At 37.7% G+C, this 27,879-nt stretch overlaps 1 protein-coding gene across 3 annotated transcripts in view; it reads left to right on the top strand.

Moving 5' to 3' along the window:
* The window catches only part of MGAT4A (alpha-1,3-mannosyl-glycoprotein 4-beta-N-acetylglucosaminyltransferase A), a 95,712-nt gene that overhangs the window by 15,899 nt on the left and 51,934 nt on the right, over nucleotides 1–27,879 (top strand). For all 3 annotated transcript variants that reach the window (XM_074332346.1, XM_074332347.1, XM_019753866.2), the window contains exons 3-4: nucleotides 20,857–21,024; nucleotides 22,686–22,826. In XM_074332346.1, coding sequence (XP_074188447.1) covers nucleotides 20,857–21,024; nucleotides 22,686–22,826 — 309 coding nt within the window. The remainder of the gene's footprint in view (nucleotides 1–20,856; nucleotides 21,025–22,685; nucleotides 22,827–27,879) is intronic.

The raw sequence follows: 27,879 nt of genomic DNA, 5'->3' as shown, positions 1-27,879 counted from the left end.
TTGTTACTTTCAAACCATTTTGTATGAGTGAGTCATACCAAGAGCCAGGTATATCATGGAAAGTGTGGAATTTTTCACTTCTAAAATATTTGAATTAAGTCATAGAGCAGATCCAGAAAGAACTCCACAGATTATAAATGCCTGACTTGCTCAGGAATAGTAGGATTTGATCCCTTTTCAGAAGTGAACGGCAGAGGTTGTAACATTTAAGATGCTGCTCATGGTTTTCTTTTCCTGAGGAATAATGGCATTATTATCATTGGGGAGAAATAAGAGTCTAGAGGCGTTGGTTCTCTTGCAGCTTGCTCTTTGATTTTAGAAAAGTCACTTTGGCTCTCTTGAGATTGGTTTTTTCTTTCTTTTTTCTTTTGCTTCATTCCACTGTTAATGATAATGGAAGAGTTTTAAAGATTGGGTGAAGTGCTAAAGGGCAAATGTAGGCAAACGAGTTTTTTTTTTTGTTTGTTTTTTTAAGGACAGGAATGTGGATACTGCAAATTACAGAGCTTAACATTTGGGAACAGACATTAATTGGGTACTTTGTGAGCATGAATACTTATAAAAAGAAGTAGTGATTGTTAGCAGCCAGAAAAAATGAAGTAGGATTGAGTCTAGATAATGAGCTTCTGAAGGACAGAGACCATGTCTCCCAATTTTTTAAAATTTCAAAGTATACAGAAAAATATAATGAATCATATAGGTGCATTCCCCTTAGATTTTCATATTCACTTCCAATCTTTCATTTTAAGTAGATAAAGCATGGCAGATCTACCTAAAATCTCCTACCCACTTGTCACTTCCACCTCCTACCTTGACTGAGGCAAACCACATCATGTTGTGTACTCTTCTAGTCCATTTTTATACATTGGTTTGTGTCTATAAACATCTATATATTATAGGTATGTATATGTGTACATAAATAATTTTGTGTGTTTTAAAACATTTACACAAACAATATGCTATGTGTAAGAGTATTATGCAAGTGTTATTCCATATAGATAGATAAAAACATCTTGATTGTTTTCTACTCCCATCATTTCAGTGTCTGGGGAGGGACGCACCCCGGCAGGCCTGGCTCTACCATTTTTGCTGGTGTCACTCTATAGCCGTTTTTACACCATTCTGTGTTTCAGTTCCTAGTCCAAGTTTCTCTAAACTGTTTGTGTAACATTTTCAATCCTTGTTCATTCAAATGCTTGTCTTTTAGGGTTTAGCTCATGGCATGGCAGACATGACTTTGTTGTCCCTACATACATGGTAGATAATATTTAGGACATGATATGAAAACTTCCATTATTTTTTAATTTTTTTAAATAGTTCTCTCTCTTTTGTTTAATCACTTAGTTATTTTGTTGTTGTTTTGACATACACTATTATTTATATTAATTTCAGGTGTATAGCATAGTAGTCCGACAGTTATAGAATTTAAGAAGTGGGCCCCCTGACTATTCTAGTACCCACTTGGCACTATACGTCGTTACTACCATATTATCAACTAGTTCCCTGGGCTTTACTTTATATCCCCATGACTGACTTGTAACTACCAAGTTGTACTTCTTAATCCCTTCCCCTTTTTCTTTTCCACCCTGCCTCTCAACCCCCTCCCATCTATCACCCTGGTAAATCTAGTGCCCCTCTGACACCATACATACACTGGTCATCACCATACTATTGACTATATTCCTTATGCTGTACCCTACATTCCCATGACTACTGTGTAACTACCAGTTTGTACTTTTTAATCCCTTCCCCTTTTCACCCACTTCCCAACTCCTCTCCCGTCTGGCAGCCATCAAAATGTTCTCTGTATCTGAGTTTGTTTGTTCGTTTTGTTCTTTAGATTGCACATATAAGCGAAATCACGTTGCATCTGTCTTTCTCTGTCTGACATACTCTATTCAGCACAATGCCCTCCAGGTCCATCCATGCCACTGCAGATGGCAAGAACGCATTCTCTTCCATGGCCGAGCGATATTCTATTGTATATATGTACCACCTCCTCTTTATCTCTTCATCCATCGACAGACACCCAGGCCGCCTCCACACCTTGGCCCGTTATAAACAATGCTGCAATGAACATACGGATGTACATGTCTCCTTGACGTAGCGAAAACTGTTATTTTTATCAGACTCTTTAACATCCACACTGAATTCCTCATTCTCAGTATCTGGGCACACTTAGTTCTTGGTATCTAGTAATAGGAATTTTATTGTTAGTTGATTTTCATTAAGTTCAGATTATTCTATGATCACATAATCAGTTGTGTGATTACAGCTAATGTTTTCCATGGACATTATTTCCTGTACAATTAGGGTGATCCTATACTTTATTGTTCAAATTGGGGCACTTGAGAGTAAAGAGGGTGCTGTTAACAATTCTGCTGGGTAACAGTTAGAAATTGGAACTGTCCTAAACAAAGGTAAGTCCTGGATGTAGTCACCCTATTAATGAAGTGAAAGATAATGGTAGAAAATGGTTGGCCATGTTCACACAGAGCAGGGCAGCAGATTCAGTCATGCTGGGAAGCGAAGCTCTCCACGATCTAGAACCGTCATTCAGAATCATCGTGCACCCATGTACCTGAGAGAGTGCGTGGCCCAGGGCATTCGTAAAACAGGGGAAACCAGCGCCGAGTGATAATTAATGCTTTAAGGAGGGAGCATAAATGGTATGGGGAGGGGAAACATTTCCCGAGGTGGTGGCAAGCTTTTGCTGAAGCAGCACTGAAAGGAAGATACCTTTTAGTGTGCTCATTAAGATTAGAAAGTCTTAATAAACCTATCTAGAACAAAGCCACTTCTCAAGGTAAATGAGCGTTGCCCTTTCTGCCTTGATTGGGTGCGAGAGGAAAGATAACTTGGGTTTCCTTATCAGAAAACTAAGATTAAAGTTAAGTAAAAATAGGACACTCCACATGTCTTCCTGTCACTTCCTTATACCGGGATGGGCTTCCTGCACGTGAATTGTGCCTCTTGTGTTCTGTGTACTGTCCAGAAGTTTTGTGCTAAACTAGAGTGGAGTCATTGAACAAGGCCTGCAGTACTCTGCGTGCTTCAACTAGTGCAGTGATGGACTAGATCTTGAGGGAAATGTACTGTCCTAGTTACAGTTTGCTAGTGGTCGATTGGCATCGTGCTCTTTGGTTTGTAAGTAGCTGTCTTCATATTGCTTTTTCTCTCTTCAGCTTAGTTAACTTATTCATTAACCTAGTGTTTATTGAGCACATATGAGGTACTCATCCACTAGGTCCTGTAGTGGTGAACAAATAGGTGACGTCCTTGCTGTCGTAGAGCCCATTTATTGAGATGCTAAGGGAGGAGGGGGAGTCACACCGTAACAGGTCAGCAACTGAACAGACTAGATTATTTCAGGTAGCAGTGAAGACTGACAATAAAACAAGCTAATGTGATGGAGAATGGCGGTGGTGGGAGTGAGGTCTATTTAGATACAGGTAGTCAGAGAAGGCCTCTCTGAGGAGATGACAGTTGAAATGAAGCCTTAAATGGTAAGAAGCCAGAAAAAGAGGGAGGAGAAGTCCCAGCTGTAGAAAGAGCAAGTATAAAGAACTGATATGAAGTATCTGTTTATTTAGACCTTTGATTTCTTTCATCAGTTTTGTAGTTTCTGCATTTAGATCCTGTACATATTTTGTTAGATATATACCTAAGTATTTAATTTTGGGGGCTGCTAATGTAATTGATATTTCAAATTTCAAATCTCAATTTTTTATTGCTGGGATATAAGAAAGCAGTTGATGTTTGTAGATTAATCTTGTATGTTGGAACCTTGCTATAATTGCTTATTAGTTCCAGGAGGTTTTTTTATTGTTGTTGACCTTTGGGATTTTCTAAATCGACAATTATGTCCTCTGTGAACAAAGACCATTTTCTTTCTTCCCAATCTGTCTACTCTTTATTTCTTTTTTGTGTTTTATTGCATCATCTAGGACATCCAATATGATGTTGGATACCATGTTTCCCTGAAAAGAAGACCAAGCCAGACAATCAGCTCTCATGTGTCTTTTGGAACAAAAATGAATATAAGACCCAATATGATATTATATTATATTATTATAATGTTATGTTATATTATATTTATTATATCATATCCATCTTACAGTAAAATGAGACCGGGTCTTATATTCATTTTTGCTGATTGACCGGCTAGGTCTTATTTTCGGGGAAACACAGTAGGAGTGGGGAGAACAGACATCCTTGCCTTGCTCCTGTGGGAAAGCATCTGGTTTTTCATCACTAAGTGTGATATTAGCTGTAGATTTTTTGTAGATGTTATTTCTCAAGTTGAGAAAGTTCCCCTGTATTCCTAATTTGTGGAAAGCCATTACTTGTTTTGTCACTTTTTCTCTCTGCTTTCTTTCTGTATGCCTGATGGTAGCTCGTACGCTGAGGCTGAGTTCAGGTTTCTTCAATCTTTTTTCTCTCTGTTCTTCAGCTTAGATAATTTCTATTGATCTAACTTCAAGTTCACTGATGTTTTGCTGTAAGAAATCTGCTGTTGAGCCTCTCCAGTGAAGTTTTCATTTCAGTTACTGAACTTTCAACTCCAAAATTTCTGTTTTGTTTTATTTCTACCTCTTTATTTTCTCCATTCACTGCGGTAGTTTCATCACACTTTCCTTTAATTCTTTAAATATGGTTTTATTTAGTTCTTTTATCCTAGCTGTTTTGAAATCTTCATCTGCTAAATCCAACATCTGGAAACACTCAGACCATTTCTATTGACAGCTTTTAATTGTTTTTTTCCCCAAAAAATGGGTCACACTTTCTTTTTTCTTTGCATGTCTTGTAAAGTTTTGTTGACTGCTATATATTTTAGATACTATATTGATGCAACTCTAGATTCTCTTTACCCCGGAAGATGTTGGTGGTTTTGTTTGCTTATTTATTTAGTAATTTGATTGGACGAAATCTCCACAGTCTGTGTCTCGCACAGTATGTGACTACTGATGTCTTGACACGTTGGATTTGTTTTTATATTTAAGCCTGGTTTCCTAGAAGGGTTGCCCCTGTGTCTGCATAGCACAGTGTCCATGTGAAGATTGGTCAGAGGTTGTAGTCCGACCCTTGGAGCCAGTAAGGCTCTCTTCTCTGCTCATGGGTTCAGGGGACACTGAGCGCAGTCATCCTGCAGGCTGTTCACACGTGTGCCCCAGTTTTACTTTCCTCCGGCCTCTTTCTCAGTTACTCTGTGTGTGCACTGGTTTGTCAGCCAGGCTTGGTCTCTGCTGGGCATGTTCACAGCCTCCAGTCAACCTGGGACATGTAAAGAGCTTCTAGCCCTCTAAAGTGATCTCACTCACTTCCTCTAAGTCTTTGCCTGGTCTGCCTGTCGCTTGCCCCAAATAGGGCAGCGACCTCAGGCTGGCAGAGCCGCAGGCCCTCCCCATTAGTTTGCCTCTGAGATTGCCATTCGGACCAACAGCGTCCAAATCAAATGCATCCTCTCTGGCAGGGCAGTGAATCTGGTGGTTCCAAGGCCTGTCCCCGCCTGGTTAAACTTCCGAAGTGATGGAGCTGAAGAGGGAGGAGGGCAGCTCCTAGTATGAAAGTCACAGACTTACGCTGTTCTTACTCAGAATGCCATAGTTTTCATGAATAAACACTTCTCAATTTGTTGTGTCTTTGGTTGATTTTCAGAGCACAGAAATGGTTGTTTTGACTTGTTAGCCTTATAGTTGCTTTTTGGGGAGAGGATTTGTGGGCCTCCTCAATCTGATGCCAGAAGTTAGAAAAGTTTCCTGGGCATTGTGTAAATGTTCCCTCAGGTAATTCTGATCTGCAGCCAGAGTTGAAAACTATTACACCTAGGATTCTTCAAGCTCTAAAAACATACATAAAATCATGGCATAGAAAAAGTTTTTGCCACATTGAATTTTTTTTTAAAGTCTTTAATACCTGAGGTATTATAAATAAGAACCTAATTTTAAAACAGGACCTAAAGAGCGGCTGGAAGATAGACCTAGGTTCTGCCAGGTTGGCCGGTAGCCTTCCTTGTTTATATATTAAAGTTGGCAGATTTAGCCCTTGGACTTAGTATGGTATTATTTTATGTTCAGCTTAGCTGGCTAGCATCCATTTCCTAAAACAGTTTCCTAATCTCATTTTTCCAGGTTGGAAAGCTTCTTAAGTAGTACATGTGTTGTGCTCAGGGGTTGTCTGGAATGTGTGCTTGATGTATTCTTAACTCTGAAAGGATATTATTCATGGCTGATATATTAGAGGAGACTACACAGAGAACATTGGGTTATTACAGAACGTTATTACTAGCTAACTGCATTTTTTGTGCTGTTGTGGAAAGACTGCCAGTCAGGTTTTGGGGATACAAGTAATTGTCTATTTCTAGGCTCCATTGTTTAATCAATTACATGGATAAAGATGGACCCTTAAACTGGTATTGGACAAGAATAGCATAAAAAAAAGAGACTAATAGATCAGTCTTACTAAATAGAATGTAAATGCATGGAAATCTTAAAGTGCTCATCAACGGAATCTTGCAGTTTGAGCAATGTTAACATTTTGGGTATATTTTCTTTCTTTCATTTTCCTGGACTAGTGGTTCGTGAAGTGTGGTCTAAGGACCCATGAGGATTTCTGAGACCCTTTTAGGCGATTTGTAAACTAAAGACTATTTTTAGAATAATACTGATAGGCTATTTGTTATTTGCCTTTTTCACTGTTATAAGAAATAGCAAAGCAGATATGAGAATTCAGCTGTATTTTTTAAGCCAGACATTAAAGAGATTTGAGCAAATGTCACTACTGAATTTTTTTTGTTTTAGAAAACGTAGTTATTTTTGATAAAATATGTTGTTTATGTTAACATGTAATGGGTTTATTGTTTTTAGAGGAATTTTAAATAAATATTTTATATGTTTATTGGTTTTAATTTCTAATATGGTAAATATTGATGGATATAATTCACATAAACAAAAGGTTTTTGGGGTCCTCTGATTTGGAAGAGTGTAAGGGGTTCTAAGACCAAAAAGTTTGAGAGCTATTGTACTAAATACAAATAAAACGTCATCGACATCATACTGAACATGTCATATGACCTACATTTTTGCCTAATATATTGCAGATGTTCCCCACGACATGATTTTTAGTGAGTCTGTAATATTCCACTGTATAATTACATCATTGACCTTATAATAATGCTCTGACAAATTTTGCATGTATTGCTGATCGTTTTCCTATGATGATTCTTAAAATTTAAGAGGATTCGTCTTGGTTCATCGGCATTGCTACTAATTCCCTGGCACTCTACAAGGCATTGAGGGACAAAGCCCTGGAATCTGACTCCTGCTGTAAAGAAATGAGTTAACAGCAGATCTGAGACTTCTTATCATTAGAAACGCCTGCTTGCACAGGGTCAGCCCTTGGCAGGCATCTTGAGAACTTAACTGGTAAACACTGATATAAAACTTTCCCTACATGATAAGAGTGGCTGATGTGCTTAAAGTGTTTGTACAAGCAATTTGGTTTATGCTGAACACCTGCTTTCCTTATTAAGGCCTGGAATTTGGGTATGTGCCGGGCAGAGGCTGCCTCCATGACTCGCCTCCAGGGACAGCGTGGGCACTGTGTCTAACGAGCTTCCCTGCTACCCAGCACTTTGCTTGTGTTGTCAGAACTCACTGGTGGAGAAATTCAGTGTGTCCTGTACCACTCACTCCACTGGGAGAAGACTTGGAAGCTTGTACCTGGTTTCCTCCAGACTTCTTTCTGCCTCTGTACCTTTTCCCTTGCTGATAAGAACTGGGTGCTGAGTCCTGTGAGTTCTAGTGAATCACTGGACCTGGGTGTGGTCTTGGAAATTCCTGGCACACCTGCCATCAGAGCACTCACGGTTTAGTAGGGAAAAAAGAAATCTGTGTAGCTACAATGCAGTGTAATAGATACAGAATAGGAGTGTGTAAGGTAGGGTATAATTAAGAGGAGCTGGGCAGAGGTCAGAGAGAGCTTCACAGGGGAGACAACCAAAGACTGTTTTGAAGGATGAATGGAATTTCATCAAATGAAGGATGAGAAGGGTGGGTCTGGTAAGCAGGTAGCACGAGCTAAGAGGGATAGAACTCAGTGTGCTTGGAGAGCTCTCAGCAGTTTGGTGATATTGAAGCAAGAAATGATCCTGTTTAATAACACTGAGAAATAACAGTGGAGAGTTAAGCCAGGGTTTCCAGTTTAGAAAGTATGTGACAGTCCAGCTGGAGGGGTACGCGAGAAGGCACAGTTAGTTACGTTCTAATCCAAGTGAGGGAGAAAATGAGGGCTTCCAGTGGCACCTGTGAAGGAGACCGGGTAGATGAGCACGGGATAAGCAAATGTGATGAAGTTTCAGAGTGGATGAAAAGCTTCAGCATTCAGAAAGGGGGATGGATGGGTCTAAGGAATTTTTGAGAAGTATACTCAGCCTATAAATGAGAATTTGAGGGTGTGTATTTTTTATATCAGCTGCAACCTCTGATATCCATATGAGTAGGCCCATCCGCCCTGCCCCCCTTACAGCACCAGATGAAGGAGATACAGAGTTGCCCATTTAGGAGCTGTCAGAGTGGACCAAATCATGAGGTGCTTACTGAACTCATTGATCCTTTCTCCCCTTAGGCTGCATGGTTCTAAAGACTAGAGACCCCAACATTGAGATTTGGCCTAGATAGTGTGGGCAGGGGTGTATTGTGTATGGAAGGAAGAGACAGTTTCCCTAAACGTGTTCCTACATTATACCAGGAAAAATAGACTTCAGTGTTTACCATCTGGGTTCAGTGGACACATTTTATTTATTTTTATTGCAAGTAATTTTATTAGTATTACAGAGATAAGAATAAAGGGATATTAAAAAAAACTTTATTGTAAATTTTAATAAGAATTTAAACTTAGCAAAACCAAAATTTTATTCCACATATTTCTGGTTTGGTAGGTATACACACTGGGACAGGCAGCATTCTTTGAATACAACTATCTGCTCATGAACTGTCAGTGGGAACCTGGGATACAACCTGCTTGTAAATTCTAGTCCAGATTTCAGATCCATCTCTAATAGGTTCTAGCTCATCGTTATTTCTAGCTCTTCTGCACGTGCATCATCAAAACACAAAACTTTTGAAAACTTGGGCAGCTCATAATTTTCTTGAAGAGAGGATGGCCGTCTTCTTTGTTCTTTAATTGCAGAACATTTTCATTATTAAATTTATAAACACCAGTTAGAATGATCAACCCAATGGACTTTTTTCATTTCTTCATCTCTTCCTACTCACTTTTGTATATACACCAGCCTTTATCGTTTGTCTATTTATGAGCTTATCCACTAAATCCTGTTGCAGAAATACATAAAAGAAAATATACAAAGAGATATGTACAAAAGAGAATATATATCAATACAAAATAATACTGTTATCCATCCTTTTGTCAAAACAGGATTGGATTCTCACAGCACACAGCCTGCTGCAGGCCTTCCCATGGGATGACTAACTGGATGAAAATGCCATGTTTCCTTTTTGTCCTTAGAAATTAATGGAATCTTTTTTGTTTTGTTTTTAATCATAGATTCTTTTTTGTTTTGCTTTTTAAAAAGCTGTTTGTAATAATTATAGAATTACAGGAAGCTGCAAATGACAGAGATACAGCATAACCTCTACCCATTTTCCTCCAGTGGTTACTTCTTGTGATGTTATTATATAATGTATAAAATACAGTGTCAAAGTCAGGAAATCGACATTGGTACTATGAGTGTGTACAGTTCTGTGCTATATTGTCACATGTGCGAACTCTGTAACCACCACCATTAACAAGATATAGAACAATATTATCACCACAAAGATCTCCCTTGACTACCCCTTATAAAGTCACACCCACTCCTCATCCCCCACCATCCCTGCCTCCTGGCAACCACTAATCTATTACGCATCACTGTAACTGGCATTTTGGGAATCACACAGTATGTAACCTGTTGAAATTGACATTTTTCATTCAACGTAATTGAGGTCCTTGGAAGATGCTGAGTGTTTCAGTAGTTCATTCCTTTTTATTGCTCAGTAAGATTCCATGGATGGGAGGCATGTAGGCAGCATAGTATAGGATCATGTATGTTAATTTACCCTATCGATCTCTCTTTTAATTGGTATTTTTAGGCTATGTACATTTATTGTGATTAGTGATGTTAGGCTTAATAAAGTCTGTCATTTTGTTTTTGTTCAGTGTTTGTTCCCTCTGTTTTTCTGTTTCCTTTTTCGTGATTTCTTGTGGGTTACTTGAACATTTAAAACAATTCCATTATTATTTATCTATAGTGTTTTTTTAATATATACCTTTGTATAGATATTTTAGTGGTTGCTCTAGGTATTTTTATATACATATATAACTTATCACAGTCTACTACTACTACTCTTGACATTTATCAGTGAAATGTATTGAGTGAAATGTAGAAACCTTATCCCCTTTAAAATTCCTTTACCCTCCCCAGTTTATAATTGTTTTAAATATTTCCTCTACTTTGGGAAGCACATCAGACAATGTTATACTTTTTGCTTCAAACATCAAACACAATTTGTAAAACTCAAAAAGAGAAGGAACATCTGTTGAGTTTACCCATACTTTTGCTCTTTCATTTCTTCCTGATGTTCTATGATTCCTTCTTTCATCATTTCCTTTCTATTAATAGTTCAAGAACTTCCTTTAGCCATTCTTTTAGGGTAGGTTTGCTGATGTCAATTCCTTTATTTTTCCTCTGAGCATATCTTGATTTCCTTTTCATTCCTTAAGGATAATTTTGCCAGATATGGAGCTTGGAATTGATAGTGGTGTTTTTTTTCAGTACAGTCACGTACCACATAACGACGTTTCAGGCAGTGATGGACCGCACTTACAGTGGTGGTCCCATAGAATTATAATGGAGCTGAAAAGTTTCTATCATCTAATGATGTTGTAGCACGAGGCATTATTTGTGTTTGTGGTGATGCTGGTATGAATAAACCTGTGCGCCGTTTGGGTAGAAGTACCATCTAGGCTTGTGTAAGTGCACTCTGTGATGTTCACAGTCACGAAATTGCCCAATAACATTTCTCAGAACATATTTCATAATTCCAACGTTAAGGGATTCATGACTGTATTTGAAAAAAATGTGGTGCCACTTTCTTCTGGTTGCCATGGTTTCTGATGAGAAACGAGGCAGTTATTCAAATTGTTTTTTCCCAATGAGTAAAGTGTCATTTCTCTCTGGTTGCTTTCAGGGTTTTTCCTTTGTCTCTGAGTTTTCTGAAATTCAATTTTGGTGTTCCATGGCATGAGTTTCTTTAAGTTTATCCTATTTGGAGTCTTCTCAGCTTCTTGAATCTTCATGTAGCTTATGTCTTTTGCCAAACTTGGGAAATTCTTGCTATTGTTTCTTCTAACACTTTTTCTACCCCACCCTCTTTCTCTTTTCCTTCTAGGACTTTTATGATAGAACTTTTATGATAGGAAAGTTAGGTCTTTTTTTGAAGTTCCAAAGATCCTTGAGGCTCTGTTAATTTCTTTTTCCCATTCTGTTTTCTCTCTCTTGTTCAGATTGGGTAATTTCACTTCTTTCTCAAGATTCACTGATATTTTCTTCTGTCCTCTCCATCCTGCTGTTGAGCCCAGTCATTAAGTTTTTTGTTTCAATTATTATATTTTCTGTTCTAAAATTTTTATTTGTTTCTGTAATTTATATCTTTTATTTCTTAGGGTTTCTATATTTTTCATTTGTTTAATTTGCCCATTGAAGCATTTTTATGATGGATGCTTTAAAATCCTTGTTAGGTAATTCTAACATCAATGTCATTTTGCTGTTGGTACATATTGATTGTCTTTTTTCAATTTGAGATTTTCTTGGTTCTTAGTATGATGAATGATTTTCAGTTGTATCCAGGGTATTTTGGACATTATGTTATGAGATTCTGGATCTGTTTAAATTGTCTGTCTTAGCTGGCCTTTCCTGACAACATTTTGGGAGGTAAAGAGGGGGTGCCACCTCTTTACTACCTACCAGGTGAGGAGAGAAGTCCAGGCTCCACACTTGGCCTTCATTGAAACCCCGCAGGGAGGGGCTCCTCGTTACTGCTGTGCAGGGCTGGGGATGGGTTCTCCACTAGGCCTCTGCTGCCACCTGGCCTGGCTGGTAGCAGGGAAGTCCTCTTACTACTTTCCACGTGGCCTCCACTGACACCTCATCGGGGGTGCTCATTACTGCTAGAGGGTAGTGCGAGTCCTGGTTCCACACTCACGCTTCTCTGGTACCACCCCTGTGAATGTGTGTGAGTGTGTGTGTGTGTGTGTGCGCGCGCGCGTGCGTTGTGTACACGCCTGCCTTTGTTACAGTTGAGAGGCGTGGAAATCGAGACGCCCTGCTTGGCTTTTGCCAATGGAGTAGGGATGGGAACATCACAGAGTGCACTTACACAAACCTGCTGGAATACAGCAGTTATTGTGTAAAAGTTATTGTGTAAAAGTTTCCTGTCTTGCTAGGTGGCCCCATCCTTAGTCCTTTGGTTAGAGAGAGCAGGCTTTTCTTGGAGTGTTTTTGTGTGCTTCTGTTGGTGTTTCCAGGATGCTGGTTTCTCCAGTACTTAGGCTGGGATGTATGAAGCAAAAAGAAAGCTCAGGGAGCTCACTGTTGTGTTGTTCCTTGGGTCCCAAGGTCCTTTCTGTCCACCTTCTTCGCTTCACCGTCCAGAGTCTTCTGTATGTCTGTTTAGTATGTAATGTCCAGGACTTTTGTTGTACTTTGTGGGAAGAATATGGAGAAGTATGTCTACTCCATCTTGCTCTGTAACTAGAAGTCCTAATCTTGAACTTGAGAAAATTCATTTAGGATACTGTCACCTGAAGACTCACAGTCTGAGATTGCACTTTTATGATCAATTTCACCAACATTGTTAGAGTTTAGAGTGATAATACCTGTCTCTCTACACTCATTTTCTAATTCATCTAATAACTGTGAAACATTTTCCTCTGTCAGTTACTTACTTTCTCTTTGCCATTATGGGTGCAAGAAGGAAAAATCCTAAATTCTCAATTGTTTTCAGTGAAAGTTACAAAAGACGACAAAATTAGTGTTTCTAGGCAAGTGGACTACACGTATTTATGTCAATTGGAGAAAAAAGTCCTCAGTAATTTGAAACAAAAGACAACAGAGAAGATAGGTATGTTGCAGGGTGGGGGGAGCATGAACAGTATGAAAGAAGAAAGAGGAGAGAGATGTGAAGTTTGTGATTGAAAATGAAAAATCCTGAGAAACACAGAAGAATTTGAAAAGGGTTTTGTGGAAGAATAATTGGAGAGAAAGGTGGAAAATAAGGAACAAGAGTAGAGTGAGGAGAGGGAAGAAGAAAGCATGAAATAGGTCATAAAAGGAATAACCAGCTGAGCTAGGGAGCTACAGTGAGAGGACACCATGTTTGCTGGCATAGCTAGTCTATTGTGTAAGACTGGTTAGTTGTCAGTGTTCTGCTCTTTAAATAAAGATGACACTAATGTAGAATAAAATGCTAGTTCTTGAGGGATTCTTCATAGGAAAATACCATTGTATCTTTTAGAACACAAGATTTTTTTGTTTTGGGAAAGAAGCAACACTTTAATGGAAAAATGTCTGCCAATAAGTTTAAATACTTAAGGAAAATAGTTTATAACTATCTGATAATTTTTACTCTGAGCTCCTTATTGGCTTGTTGAATTTGAAAGAATCAGGTTGAATAAAATCATTGCCAATATTTTTTAAAAGTAAAAAACTGTTAGAAACATGAGCATTATCCTAAGTTATGCAGTTTATTGTTCTTCCCATTTCACTATGGTAATGGAATTAGGGACTTTATGGCAAAATTTTTTCCCCCTTCTTCTGCCTCCCCCCGCGCCCCCTCCGGTTCAAGTTGTTGTTTCTCAGTCTAGTTATGTAGGACACAGCTCCCTGCCTCATGCTGGTATTATGAGCCTTGTGCCCTACCCACCCCCCAGGCTGAGGGGTCGGTCGCCAGTCATTGGTGGGCCACTCACAGTAGCTCACGACCCCTCTTGCCGGCTGCCAGCCACTCACTCTGGCTGCCGCAGCACACGGTATCCCATGGCAGCACGCCAACACTCAGGGTCCTAGGGCAGCTCACACCAACCTCCAGCAGCTCACAGCAGCCCAGGTCCAGGGAGAGCTGTTGTTCACAATCTTAGCTGTAGAGGGCGCAGCTCACTGGCCCATGTGGGAATCAAACCAGCGATCTCAGCATTAGGAGCTTCGTGCTCCAACCACCTGAGCCCCCAGGCCGGCCTGACAAAATTAAAAAGAGATTGCCCTGTCCTCTAGGGAAATCAAGGAAAATGTTTGCAGCTATTTAGGTTAAGGAAATATTTCTAAGTGTGTTCATCGATATATGCAACATCATTTGATTATATTAAGGCTTTGTGCTTTATAAGGTTAGTGGGTAGGTTTTAACTTATAAACCTCTACCTGGAAGTTTGTTTTGAATGACATTGTTAATGATTATATTACTTAGAGGATAACTTTCAAATAATGATTGTGTTCCAGAAAACTTTTCAACCGTAGCATGTCTGATTATTCACTAGTTAGAATCCTGTTTTGTATGCATTGTGAAAACATCATGTAAAGGAACAAACAGAATTATTTTGTTTTAATTTAAATAAAGTACGATGTACGATTCTATAAATCTATCAGTCCTGTTTTCCCTTTTGAGTTTAGAAGGGTGCAGACCTCTTCATAAACTATGCTTATATGGTGCATCCTGTTTGGAATACAGCAGGTCCTCAGATAACGTTTTCTCTTAGTGTCATTTCATATAACTTAGGTGAGAGGTCAGAGGAACTTAACTCTTATTTATATCAGTGGTAAAAGTGGTTTCGTTGTATGTTGTTTCATTTGAAGTCGCAGAACCTATCGATGGCCTTAAGTGAGGACTTAACTATGCTCCAAAACCAGGAATGATCTGGTGTTGGTTCTACATAACTCTTACAGGAGACCATGGAAATAGTTGTCCACTGGATGTTAGGAAACGCCTCCCCGCCCAAGTGTAATCTTGAGGGTTATGGCTCAAAACATCTTAATGAACCCTCCCTGTCCTGGATCCCTTAACATGTGAGCTGGAGGAGAGGGAAGGAGTGGTGTAAATTTCCAGGCTGCTGGAGTCTAGACTGACTGTGAGGACATCGGGGCCGTGTCAGTGCTGCTCAGTGGTTCAGCATCCCAGGAGCTTGTTAGAATTCCTCAGGCCCCATGTTAGACCTCCTGAATCAGAATCTCTGGACGTGGGGTTCAGAATTCTGTGTTTTAAAAGCTCTTCCATGTGGTTGTTATGCACGACGAAGTTAGAGAAGCTATGAGACACCTAGTTTGGTTTGCAGTTTTTAGCTATCCATGTAATTAGAATTGGCTGCTCAGATTCTTGTCTTTTAACCTACTTCCTTTGGACGCCTGCTTGCTATGTGTTTTGGCTTTTCTAGGCTTTGGTTTTCCTAAACCATCTTCTGAATCCACTTCTTTTTCTTTAAGAGGTTTGTAAGTGGGGAATTGCTTATAATTTCATTTAGGTTTTCTTTCTATTTAAAATGGTTGTATAAGAATGATGAATGTGAAATAGAATTTTTCAAAGGCAGTGACTTCCTGAAAAGTAAAGCTTGTTAAATTTTTCAAAGGCAAAAATTTACTAAGGGAGTTTCTCATTCATATTTAAAAATATATATATATATCTTCATGAAGTAGTTCAATATAGTACTAAAGGACAGAGAGATGAACTGATGGCTTATCAATATTCTTTCCAGTGCCAGCATTTTATTGTTTAATAAAATTAAGAAATTTAAAAATATATTTCAGTTTTAGTAATTTCAATTTCAACATAAAAACCAGTTTTTAATGTTAGCTCATAGAATTCAGTAGTAATCCCCCACATCTTGCTAATAACAAGGTACTGTTTGAAAAAATGAAATTTTCTGTTTTTATGTATTACACATTGGGTGTTAGTTATTAGTGCTTTTGTGTTTGTGTTAATTTTTCATCTATACTGTATACATTTTTTAAATTAAATTGAGTCCAAAGCTGATGTTTAAATTTTTGAACCATGTAACTGCCATTTTTGTCAAAAATGATCAAATAACAGTAATTTCATATGGCTCAACCCAGTAAGTCTTTGAAAGCCTAAAGGTACCGTTTTCACTGGAAAACTTACTTATTTGATTTGAAGGAATTCAGGTGGTTTCTTTGGAAATTTTGTATGTTTCAGAAGCTTAGGTTCACAAAACATTATTTGCATTTGCCTTGTCTAATCTGCATATATATAATTTTTTACAATTAAAGGTAGGTTCTATCTACAATAGAAACAAAACAGTAAACAAAGCCAGGCACTTCCCAGTAAGATGATACTGTAAGAGTTTCCGCAGTTTCCTGCAGTGTCCCCTCCTAGACACTGATTGAAATGATTCAAAGAAAAGCAAAAATAAGAATTTTGCTACTAATGTTGAAAATAGGAAATTGTCAATCACATATCACTAATTTGTCTATTAAACTTTGAACTAAACTTCTGGAAGCTGATACACCACACCGCTCTCCTCAAGAGAGCCATGTAGTACTATGGGAAATATAAGTGGAGAAAATTCTAGGAGACGTCAGCAATAACAGTATGTTTGGGAGGATGGTGGAGGACAGACTGCAAGGGAGGGCTGTGGGAAGGTCATGTGTGACTCCTTTCTGCTTAGAAGAGCCAGCGGCGTTCTGGGCTCTTCCAGCCTAACAGGACTAGTTGAGGGCTTTACCACACGTCCTTTTTCACTGACTGGGTTTCCTACTTGGAGTGTGGACTTGGCCTGACGTCACGGAGAGAATCCGTTTAATAAGGAACGGTGGGGTTAGAAACAAAGGCCAGATGTAAGGGACATGGGAAATGAACTATTTGGAGCCCTTTCATAGCTGTGGGCTTTGGACTTAAGCGCAGCAGTAGCATCTGGGTCTGAAAGAAAGACTTGTGACTGTCCAGCAACAGTCCATGTGCCCCAGGAATTTTTTCAAAAGCATGGCCAGTTCACCTCAAAGTAGGGAAGCTTTTTGGAATTAGGAGTGGGAGTATTTCCCCATTGGTACGGGGTACTCTCCATACTTAGTGAAGCCGGCCTCTGGGAAGCTGGTTTCAAAAAGTACCAAGAAACTGCACATAGGGACAGAGACTGCCTTCAGATCCATATTCTTCCCTACTAAGACGGCACCTCTGTGCCATCAATCCTCCTGCTTGCTTTTAAAAACTTTTTAGTTTTAAAAACGTTTTCAGTGAAGAAATGGGAGAGTTACAAGGATAGTCCAAATAACTTCTCTATACTTTTCACCATTTTGAACATTTTGCCTCTGTCATCTCTACCTATAGATATTTGTTTCTTTTCAGAACCATTTGAAGTAAATTACAGAAATCATGCTTTTTTTTACCCCTAAATAATTTAATGTTTATTTCCTATGAACAAGGAATTACATTATTATAGTACAGTAGGTCCCCACCTAACGTTGTCGACTTAAACAGTTTTACCACAGGCTAATTGATATAAACAAGAGTTAAAGTCCTATGGAATATTTCTGTATATCAATTAGCCTGTGGTAAAACTGGTTTCGTTATATATAGTTTTGCTTAAAGTCACAGTTTCCAAGAACCTATCAATGAGATCAAGTGAGGATTTACTGTACAAGTGTCAAATTTAGGAAATTTGACATTAGGACTGTATTGGCTACTCTATAGTCTAGATTCTGTTATTTTTTCCAGTAATGTTCTCTATAGCATTTATTTTTTCTGGTCCAGGATCCAATCCATCATTTTGCTTTGCATTTAGTTGTCATGTTTCCTTTAATCTCTTAATCTCAGGCAATTCCTAAAGCCTTTGTCTTTGATGACCTTGACATTGTTTAAATGCAAGCCTTTTATTTTGCACGTTGTTCCTCAATTTGAATGCGTGTGATGTTTCCTTGAGATTAGATTCAGTTTATGCATTTGGGCAGCAATAGCACATAAATGAGGGGTGTGCTCTGTGCATCACATCCGGAAACACATGATGTCTCTTCCATTATTACTTTGATTATTTGATTAAGATGACATCTGCCAGATTTCTCCACAGTAAAATTAGCATTTTCTCTTTGTAAATTAATAAGTATTTTGTAGGGAGATACTTTGAGATGATGTACATACCCTGTTCCTTATCACACGTTCACCTGCTAATTCTAGCATCCATTTTTGATTCTTGCCTTACTTAGTTATTGCTATGGTAGTTGCAAAATGGTGATTTCCAACATTCACCATTCCTTCTATGTTTATTATTTGGCATACATAAGAAACACATTTCCCTCATCTGTTAACTTTTATTTAGTATTGATGTGACTCATGGATTCTTATTTTATTGAATAGGTTATAATCTGCTACCATCAGTATTTGTTTTGGAACTTATATGGTCCTGAATTTGGTTAGTGGAAGCCTCTCCTTCCTGTGCACTTTTGACAAGTCCTGTCTTTTTTTTAAAGTAACATTTTCTTACTTGACACAAAATGCTCTAGGTTCATCTTAAAGTTATTTCTCCGCAATTCCTTTTAGGGTGGATGGTGTTTAGAAACCACCGTGTGGGCAACGTGTAAGAGTTAAGGAGAGGATTTTCACTTGCTCACAAAGAGGGAGCTCCAAGGACAGTTCACTCAGCTAATTTAGGACACAGTCTGCTTGACATAATCAGCCCTGATCTACTCTGTCTGGCCCTGGCCGTTCACATTGCTTTAATTTCTGTAGCCTTACAGTATGTTTTGATATCTTTGTGGCTCTTTAAAAACTTTCTGTCTTCTAGATGAATTTTAGAATCAAATGTCAAAAGTCAAGTCCCAGAAAAATTTCTTTGTTATTTTGAAAGGTATTGAATTGAATTTGTTATTTAGCTTAGGGCAGAATTTATCCTTTTTACAAAATTGAGTCTTCCTCTTAAGATCAAGAGATGACTTCATTTATTCTTCCATTATAGGCTTCAGTAAAGGGCTTGTAGTTTTCATACATAAATCCCGTGTGTCTCTTGTTATAATTGTTACTGTTTTTGTTGTACAGTTGACCCTGCAGGAGTCCACTTACATGCAGATTTTTTTTCAATAAATGTAGTAAATATGTTTCCTTATGCTTTTCTTGATGACATTTTCTTTTCTCTAGTTTTTTGTAAGAATACAATACATAACATACAAAATGTGTGCTAACCGACCGCTTGTGTTATCGGTAAGGCGTCCTGTCAGTGGTGAGCTACTAGTAGTGTTGGCCCCTGCATCTGTGGATTCCCAACCGCGGATCAAGAATACTATTTCAGTTTTTGGGCAGTCAAGAGTTACATCGAGTTTCCACTGTGTGGGGGGTCAGCACCGCTAACCCCCATATTGTTCAAGGATAAACTGTAATTGTTGATAGTTTTGTGTTTGTGAATAGTATCTTTTAATGATTCTTTTATTATGAATTTACACATATGGAAAAGTGCCTAAACCACAGTGGATAGTAATGAATTTAACCACTGCCAAGGGCAATTAATAGGTGCCTTGCTGGCACCTTGAAGCTCCCTGTATGCTGTTTTCTAATCACAACTCCCGCCCCTGCTCCTGCCCCTGCTCCTTCCTTCCCTCCTAAAACCAGCAAATTAAGGGAAATACAGCTGCTTATGTGGCTTTCATGATTCAATATAGGGAAGTATGGCAGTTAAGTGAGAGAGACTTTATTTCCCTACCACAGAATTCTCAAGAGGTATTTACTGTGTGGGCCTTTATGTAAGGTACAAGGGACAGTATAATTGACTCTTTCTAAGCCTGGTTTTATGAAACATGCAGGTTTATTTTCCATATGTCTGTTTCCTATTGAGTCTATGCTAGAATAAAGCAGAGATTATAATGTTAAAGTTAAAAAAGTCTTTCTAAGGCGTGTTTAATTAGTTGTCAAAATAGTAGCCTTGGATTATCTCACTTGATAAAGAAGTTGAAAACCATTGTTCTGTTTTCTTTTAGTTTAATGAGGTTGTGGTGATTGCTCATGTCACTGTCACAGCCTCAACTGCCTGTTGCTGATCAAGATAAATGAATCGTTTTTCTTCTTCTCCCATCTCTTAGATTTTGGTGTCCAGTTCTGTCCTTGGGCCTCTTCTCACTATGCACTTTGTCTCTGAGCTGTCTCATCCTGTTGTTTCAATGCCTACATTTATCCTTATAAAATCTACTTTGGCTTCCCAGACCAGGTTTTCCTGACCTGTGATTCTGTCAAATTAAAATGAATGACTTTTAACTAGGGTCATCTTACATCTACCCAGTTGAGTTTTTAGGGATTGGGGATTTGACCAAAGTCTGGTCTAGGGAAATCTTTGCAGAATAGAAGTACAGAGGAAACATTCAGCCTATGGAAATTAATGATTATGCTATAAAAGAGGTTATATTCATCATGTTATTGGATATAGTGTCAGTTTCAATGCTTCATCTCTATCTTCTTCATACATATGTAGTCTTTATAGTTGTACCTTTTGAGAAATGATCTTAGTGTTATGCTTGAAGTGTTAATTCTAAAAACTTTGTCTTTTTCTCCCTATCTTTAAAGTACTGAAGTTCTAAGGAAAAGTGCTCACATTGTTACAGATATTAAAAATGCACTTAGTGGTAGCTTTGTTATATAACTTGCCAGGCTCTTTAATATATTCAGTTCTGTATCAGTAAATACAAAAGTGAATATTGGTTTCTGAAAAATGTGACTAAAATTTCTAATCTTACAGTTCAGTTTTGATTATGCTGTTTGGGTTTTTCTTTCTTTCTTTTTTTTTTTTAAGAAATACATTAATAACTTTTGGGTTTGCTTCTAGAAAAACTTATTGCTTATCAACGAGAATTTCTTGCCTTGAAAGAACGTCTTCGAATAGCTGAACATAGAATCTCACAGCGCTCTTCTGAATTAAGTGCTATCGTACAGCAATTCAGGCGTGTAGGAGCAGAAACAAAAGGAAATAAGGACACGTTGAATCAATTTTCAGGTACAAGTGGTATTTTTGGTTTTATGAAAAGATTATATTTTCAAAGGGGTATGTGAAATATTTTATTTGAAAGTTGTGTAGAATAGCTTATCAGCTAGCATTTGCCACCCTTCTCAGAGAAAAAAAATCACAAAACTTTCTATTATAATTATGAAACAATTTTTATTTTATTTTATTTATTTAATTTTTTTTATTTTATTAAATTTATTGGGGTGACAATTGTTAGTAAAATTACATAGATTTCAGGTGTACAATTCTGCTCAACATCACTAATCATCAGAGAAATGCAAATCGAAACAATTTTTATTTATTGCAGCATTTGATTTTAAGAAAGTAATAATGAGTTAAATTTCAGTTGTATAAAGTCCATTGGCAATAACGTTTTTGTTTTTAAAATCATATTCAAAATGAGATTGAAATTTAACTTAGTGTTAATACATGTTTATGTTGTGACTTGTGTGGGCCTCACGTGGACTCGGAGGATCTTTGAGCTATTTGTAGTAATTAGTGCTCTTATATCTGACTTATAAGAAAAAAAAACACAAAGTTTTATAATGGGTATTTTTGGGGATGACCGCGCCTGTCTCGGAGCACTTCTGGGCAGAGTAACAGGAGTGCCAAGCGTCTGCTCTCTGTTTCTATGGTGTTCTTATGCTGATAATTAAAGTGATATATGCATACATAATCAGTTACCTTCAAATTCACATAATCTTTTAAGATTAATATACTTTTTGTTTAGGATCATCTGTTCTAAATTTCACCAATAATTCTTCTTGTCTTATGATTCACTACCTTATTATTAAAGTTTCATGCTCCTTCTTTCCCCTCCTAATTATGAAATTTGTATAATGGAACAGTAACATTTAAAATTATGGAACAGTATAGATAATAAAAATAAATCACCCATAAGCCTCCTGCCAAGTGATTTCTGTTAACACTTTTTTGTTTCTATTTTCCATGAATATTTTCCTTCAACATCGTGATTGTGTGTTGTAGCCTGATTTTTTCACTCTTGAAATTATTCTATTAGCATTTACTACATCATTGAATAGTCTTCAAAAATACCATTTTTAAAGGCTGTATAATTTGTCAGCTAATTATATACTGTAATACATTAAACATTTTTCTACAATGAGCAAATAGGATTTTTCTGGGTGTTTTTTTTTTTTACTCCAGTTTATAGCTCTGTGATAGACATCTTTGCATATATATCAATCACATTTCTGGCAGCCCTGAAGTTATTTTCATTAGGTTATGACTTTCTTAAAACAGGATCTATGTTTTGATGACTACTGATTTCCAAACACACGGCACAGTGCTTGGAACAAAATAGATAATCACTAAATATTTATTGAATGTGTAAAAATTAAATTCCTAAAAGAGAAATTATTGACTACTAGGACAGAAATGTTTTAGGGCTTTTTATACTTTCTGGATAGCTGAAATATTTACCACATTATCACTAAAATTTAATATTATTATTTAATTTGGTTGCAAAAGCAAACTAAATTAAAAAATGAGATCTCATTCATCAAAGGATGAAATTAGAAAAGACAATTCTTTAGTTCTGTTTTTCATAAATTTTACTGCTATATTTATGAATACCTGCAACATCTATAAGTAAGGTTTTCTCGTGGATTAATTATACTTCTATGTTTCAGATAACACCCTAAAGCTATTAAAGGAATTAACAAGCAAAAAATCTCTTCAAGTGCCAAGTATTTATTATCATTTGCCTCATTTATTGCAAAATGAAGGAAGCCTTCAACCTGCTGTGCAGATTGGTAATGGAAGAACAGGAGGTATGTTTATTCTATTATTGTGGTTGTACTGCTGGTCTTAATTGTGTCTTAGAGTATTACATTGACCATTAGAAGTCTGGCGGGTCAAAGAATAAAAATTCTTTTTTTGTGCATAGTAACTTAGGATTCATTCTAAAGTCCACGTTGAAATGCTTTGGACATTTTTCTCCATATACCAGAGTAATAGAGCTGAAAAGGATCATGAGAAATCTAGTTCAAGCCCCATCAGGCAGAAAAATATTTAGAACTTTGTCATTTTTTTTTAATTTAAAAATTTTGAGAGGGAGAAATGACTTTTTTTCCCTTGTACCTTATTTCAACATTAATTCCTCTTCCAGTCACGTCAAAGTTTTTCTTACAGAGAGAGAAGTATATAGTTACTGTTGTTTAGCCTTTCAAGCAATAATAGAAATACTTTGGTTTGCTTCTTTTTTCTAATGTAACCAAGGGATAATTTATAACATTTTTTTTCTTCTCTCATTAGAGCCACTTGAGCTTCTTGGATTTTCCTTGTGGGACCTGTTTACCATTCTTTTATATGTTTATTCCTCCACTTTGACTTTGTAAATTTTTCTTTGTAAATTTTTCTTTGTATATTTTTAAATATAGAGACCAAAACATTGTTTTGCTCTTCTAATAAGTCTTTTTAACAAATGACAAAACCATGACTTCATAGATACTGAAATTCATTTTTGTGCTAATGTTTTTGAAAAGCTGATTTAGTCTGCTTTTGCTTCAATAGCATTCTTAGGTATTTAACTGGGGTTTTGTTTTGGGGTGGGGGCATCACATTTTCTCATTATATTATTTGATCTGTAAGTATAAGCTAATTATGCACTGTCTTCCAGTGGAGGTGATACCTTAAAGTAACATGTTTAAACTAACTCATTCTTCCATTTCTTTATGATTCAAGAAATATTTCTCTAGAAGATCCTAGATATAAAAAGACTAGCAAGATGTATAGCATACTGTAAAGTATTTTCTTAAGAACACTGATCATTGTTTATTTCTGAAGTTGATGTTATTTCTCTCTCTTTAATAATCAGTTTTAGGGTAAGATGCTTTAGCCATTTAGTGACTTTGTTGGTTTAGTCTATATCTTCATTAATAAGAATACCAAATGGAGAGAAAGTACAAGTATTTTTAAAGTCATTTAAAATATTAGAACCACTAATAGATTCTTTTATAGTAGTCTGTCCTTATTTTATGAATGTGACATTCTCTCTCTTCCCGTTTGAAGATACTTTTCCATCCCATTTGTTTATAACTTTATCCATCATAAGTATAATGAAATCTTGGTCAACCAGTAAACATTCTTATTAAGCTGACAGTATTTTTGAGAGATATAAAAGCAGACAACTTGTAAAATAAGAAAACCTCTCACATTTACTTTAAAATGTTCCTTCCTAAACCCTTAGGCAATGCTCCTTAACATTTGTAGAGTTACAGAACCCTTTGGATAGCCTAGGAAAGCTGTTACCCTTCTACTTTAAAAAATGCGTAGAAAAAGTAATTTTGCATGTAATTTCTTGGTTTTGTGGAATCCCAATTCTTATACTAAGAACTGCTGTTTTTTAGATCAAAGAAAAACTGCTTCTTGCTAAAAATTCTGCTTTTTAGTAGTCAGGCTGGTTAACTAAGGAACAGCACTCAGACCAGCTAAGTTTAGGCTTCCTAAGGCTTCAGAGGGAGAATAGTGCTCCAGGCAGCTACTCTCCCTCCAGAAAGGGGCTGGAATTCTCACATCCAGAGCAAACACTGCCAACCCACCCCTCCCAAACCATATCCACATGTTCCCATAAAATTTGCAGAGGCAGGCTGCAACAAATAGCCACAGGAGACACACATGGGTAAAAGGGCACCTTGTACAACCAGGGTTACCAAACCAACATCATGAATAACTTCATACTCAAGAAAATGGAATTGGCGCAGCAAGCACAGTATAATTGAAAAAGAAAACATATTTTTAGAGGGATGAGAGAGGATAACTCATAACTATTATAAAAGGGTTAGTTAGAAATCTTTGTGTTTGTATTTCAATGATTATGTTTACAGTTTCTACATAAATGGACTGATTAGCAAAGTAGACACAGCTGAAGATCAAATTAGTGATCAGAGAGATTGAGCTGTGTAGTTCTTCCAGAACGCAGCATAAAAGGCACAAAGAGTTGAAGGCAGATATAAGTTCTAACATCCATCTAATAATAGGAACTTCAGAAGGAAAGAACAAAGAGAGTGAAGAGGGGAAGTAATCAACTACATAATAGAAGAAAATTTTTTTGAGTTGAAGAATCACACAGGTTTTCAGATTAAGGGCCCATTGAGTGCTGAGCAGGATGGCTAAGCAAAGCCCCTCCAAAGGTTACCTGCCAAAATGGCATTACTGATTGGTAGAGGAAAGCAGGCCGTTTTTAAAGTATTTGCTGAAGTAAAAACTCCAGGAGCGCTTAGCCAGGTACTACTTAGCCGGGTACTTAGGTACACAAAATTAGACATGGTTCCCAGTCTTGTGGAGCTTCAATTCAAAGGGGAATGTATTAGTCAAATAATCAAATATATCAATAATGGTACACTTACAACTTTAATTGGTGATATAAAGAATGCTTTGCAAATGTATGAAAGGGATATTTGACTTAATTAAGGATTATGGGCAAGACTTAAAAAATACATTTGACCTGAGATCAGTAGAATATGTAGTTCACTGCTGAAGAACTATACATATGGGTGTATTTGCTTCTTATTTCTGCTATAACAAATTACCACAAACCCAGTTACTTAAAACAACAGAAGTTTATTATTATTTGGGGAGTCAGAAGTCCTGAAATCAGTGTGTTGATGGGTGTGTTCCTTCTGGAAGTTTTAGGTGAGAGACCATTTCCTTGCCTTTTCCAGCTTCTAGAGGTTACCTGCATTAGTTTGTGGCCCCTTCCTTCATTTTCAAAATATAGCATTCTCAAATCTCTCCCTGACGCTTGACTTTCTTGCTTCCATTGTCCCATTTCCTCTCATTCTGACTCTCCTGACTTTCTCTCATAAGAACTTGTTAGCACATTAGGTTCACCTGGGTAATCCAGGATAATCTTCCCAGCTCAAGATTCTTCATCAAATCTGCAAAGCCCCCTTTGCCATGTACGGTAATATATTCCCAAGTTCCAGGAATTAGGGCATAGACATCTTGGGGTGGGGGACATTATTCTGCCTACATGGGAGAAAAGATTATTCCAGAAGATGAGAAGAGCACCACAAAAAACCGTGATGGAAGGGGGCACAGAATGTTCCGTAGATGAAGTGTAGGGGGAGCATGGAACAAGATGAGGCTGGAGGTGTATGAGGCCCGCCCATGCAGAACCTTGCAGACCATTGATAGGATTTGGGCTTTTAAGAGTAGAAAGAAGCCACCGAAGGGTTTTAAGCAGGACTTATTTAGAATGATTTTATAAGATTTAATTTTGCAAAGCTCACTGTTGACGTAGTGAGAAGCAGCATTGAGGATGTGGGAAGAAAGGAGATGTGGAAGGACCCGGTAAGAGGCTGTTGCAGTGACCCACTTGAGAGGTGGCGTGGACCAGGTAGTGCTGATACTAGTAGAGGCGGAAAGAAGGTGACGATTTCAGAGTTGTTTGGAATGTATGGGGACATGTATGGGAGGACATAGTGATGAACTGGTTTTGTGGACTGAGGTAGAGGGAGTAGTTAAGGATAAGTCCTAGGTTTCTGGATCATGTAACTGGGTGGGCGGTGGGTGCTATTCACGGAGATAAAGGACAGTACAACACGTGTTGCAGCATTGGTTTGCAAGACAAGATCAAAATTAAATTTGAATCTGTGAAGGACGGAGGTGATTTTAATGTATCATAGCGGAGTATAGGCAGTTGGATATTGAGATCTGGGACTGAAGGAGAGATCTGAGTTAGATTTAATTTTATGAGTCATCATTTGCAAGTAACTGGTTTTTGACAATACAGAGAAGGATGAGATCACCCAGGACATAAGACTGAGCCTTGAAGGTTCTCCGGCAGTTAATTTTCAGGAGAGGGAAAGATGAAGCCAATGAAGGCAGAGAAGGTACAACTAGACGGGAGAGGGAAATATATTACCATGGAATATAAGGGAAGAAATGGGGAATAAATGACTAATAGCAAATCATAGGAAGCATGATAGGCTAAAAATACTTGACTAGCAATGAATATTGAAAAAGGAAAATAATTCAGCTATAACTGAAGGTAGACTAGTAATTGAAGATTGAGAATGCCAAATTAAGAGTGTTCCTAAGTTTTTCTTGATTTTAAAGGAAATGAATACTAGCGTTTGAAAACTTCCCAGGAAAGTTGTAGAAAACTGACCCAGTAACAGTTGATAGCGCTGTCAAATTATAAACAGCAGGAGGCAGCAGCCTTACCTGCCTTAGATTGCATTTTGGATCATCGGGTACGTGATGGACATGTTATAAATGCAGTTATTACTGGAATAGGAAATATTGGACAGTCAGTGGAACAAATTAGTCCAACCTCCCCCTTGGCTCTATTTCTGTGTGGCTCCTTGGTCCACCTTGCTCCTCTGTAAAAGGGTGATATGGCCATATTGTTGATGTTGCTGATGTATTTATTCTGTACTCTAATCCCTTAGAATACATGCATTATCTAGATAGTAAGCCGTAGAAGGGGCAGGCCCTCAAATCTCAGTGGTGTAAATAAAATAGGCTTATTTATTTACTTTTTTGCTCAGGTACATGTCCATCGGGGTTGGAGGGGGCTTTGGACACCACTGATCACTCAGATCCAGGCTGGCAGAGCAGTCCCCATCTTCAGTGTTACTGGCTGCTCTGCTGAGGAGAAAAGACCGCTATGAAGGGTTTCACACTACAGTTCCTGACTCATTGTTTGTTGTTAGTCACATCCCCTCCCCACGCTCCCCAACCCTAAGGGGACCAGGAAGTGCAATGTTGCCTTGAGCCCACCCACAGGCAAGAAGCATTGTCTTTTTTATGGTAATTTAGTGAAGTTCCTCAAGCATGGGTACTCTAATTCTGTGAATTTAGCTGAAATTGGTGCTT

Source organism: Rhinolophus sinicus, linkage group LG05 (assembly GCF_036562045.2).
Source record: "Rhinolophus sinicus isolate RSC01 linkage group LG05, ASM3656204v1, whole genome shotgun sequence".
Lineage (NCBI taxonomy): Eukaryota > Metazoa > Chordata > Mammalia > Chiroptera > Rhinolophidae > Rhinolophus > Rhinolophus sinicus.
Note: the sequence above shows the minus strand (reverse complement) of the source record. Positions and strands in the feature narration are given on the sequence as shown.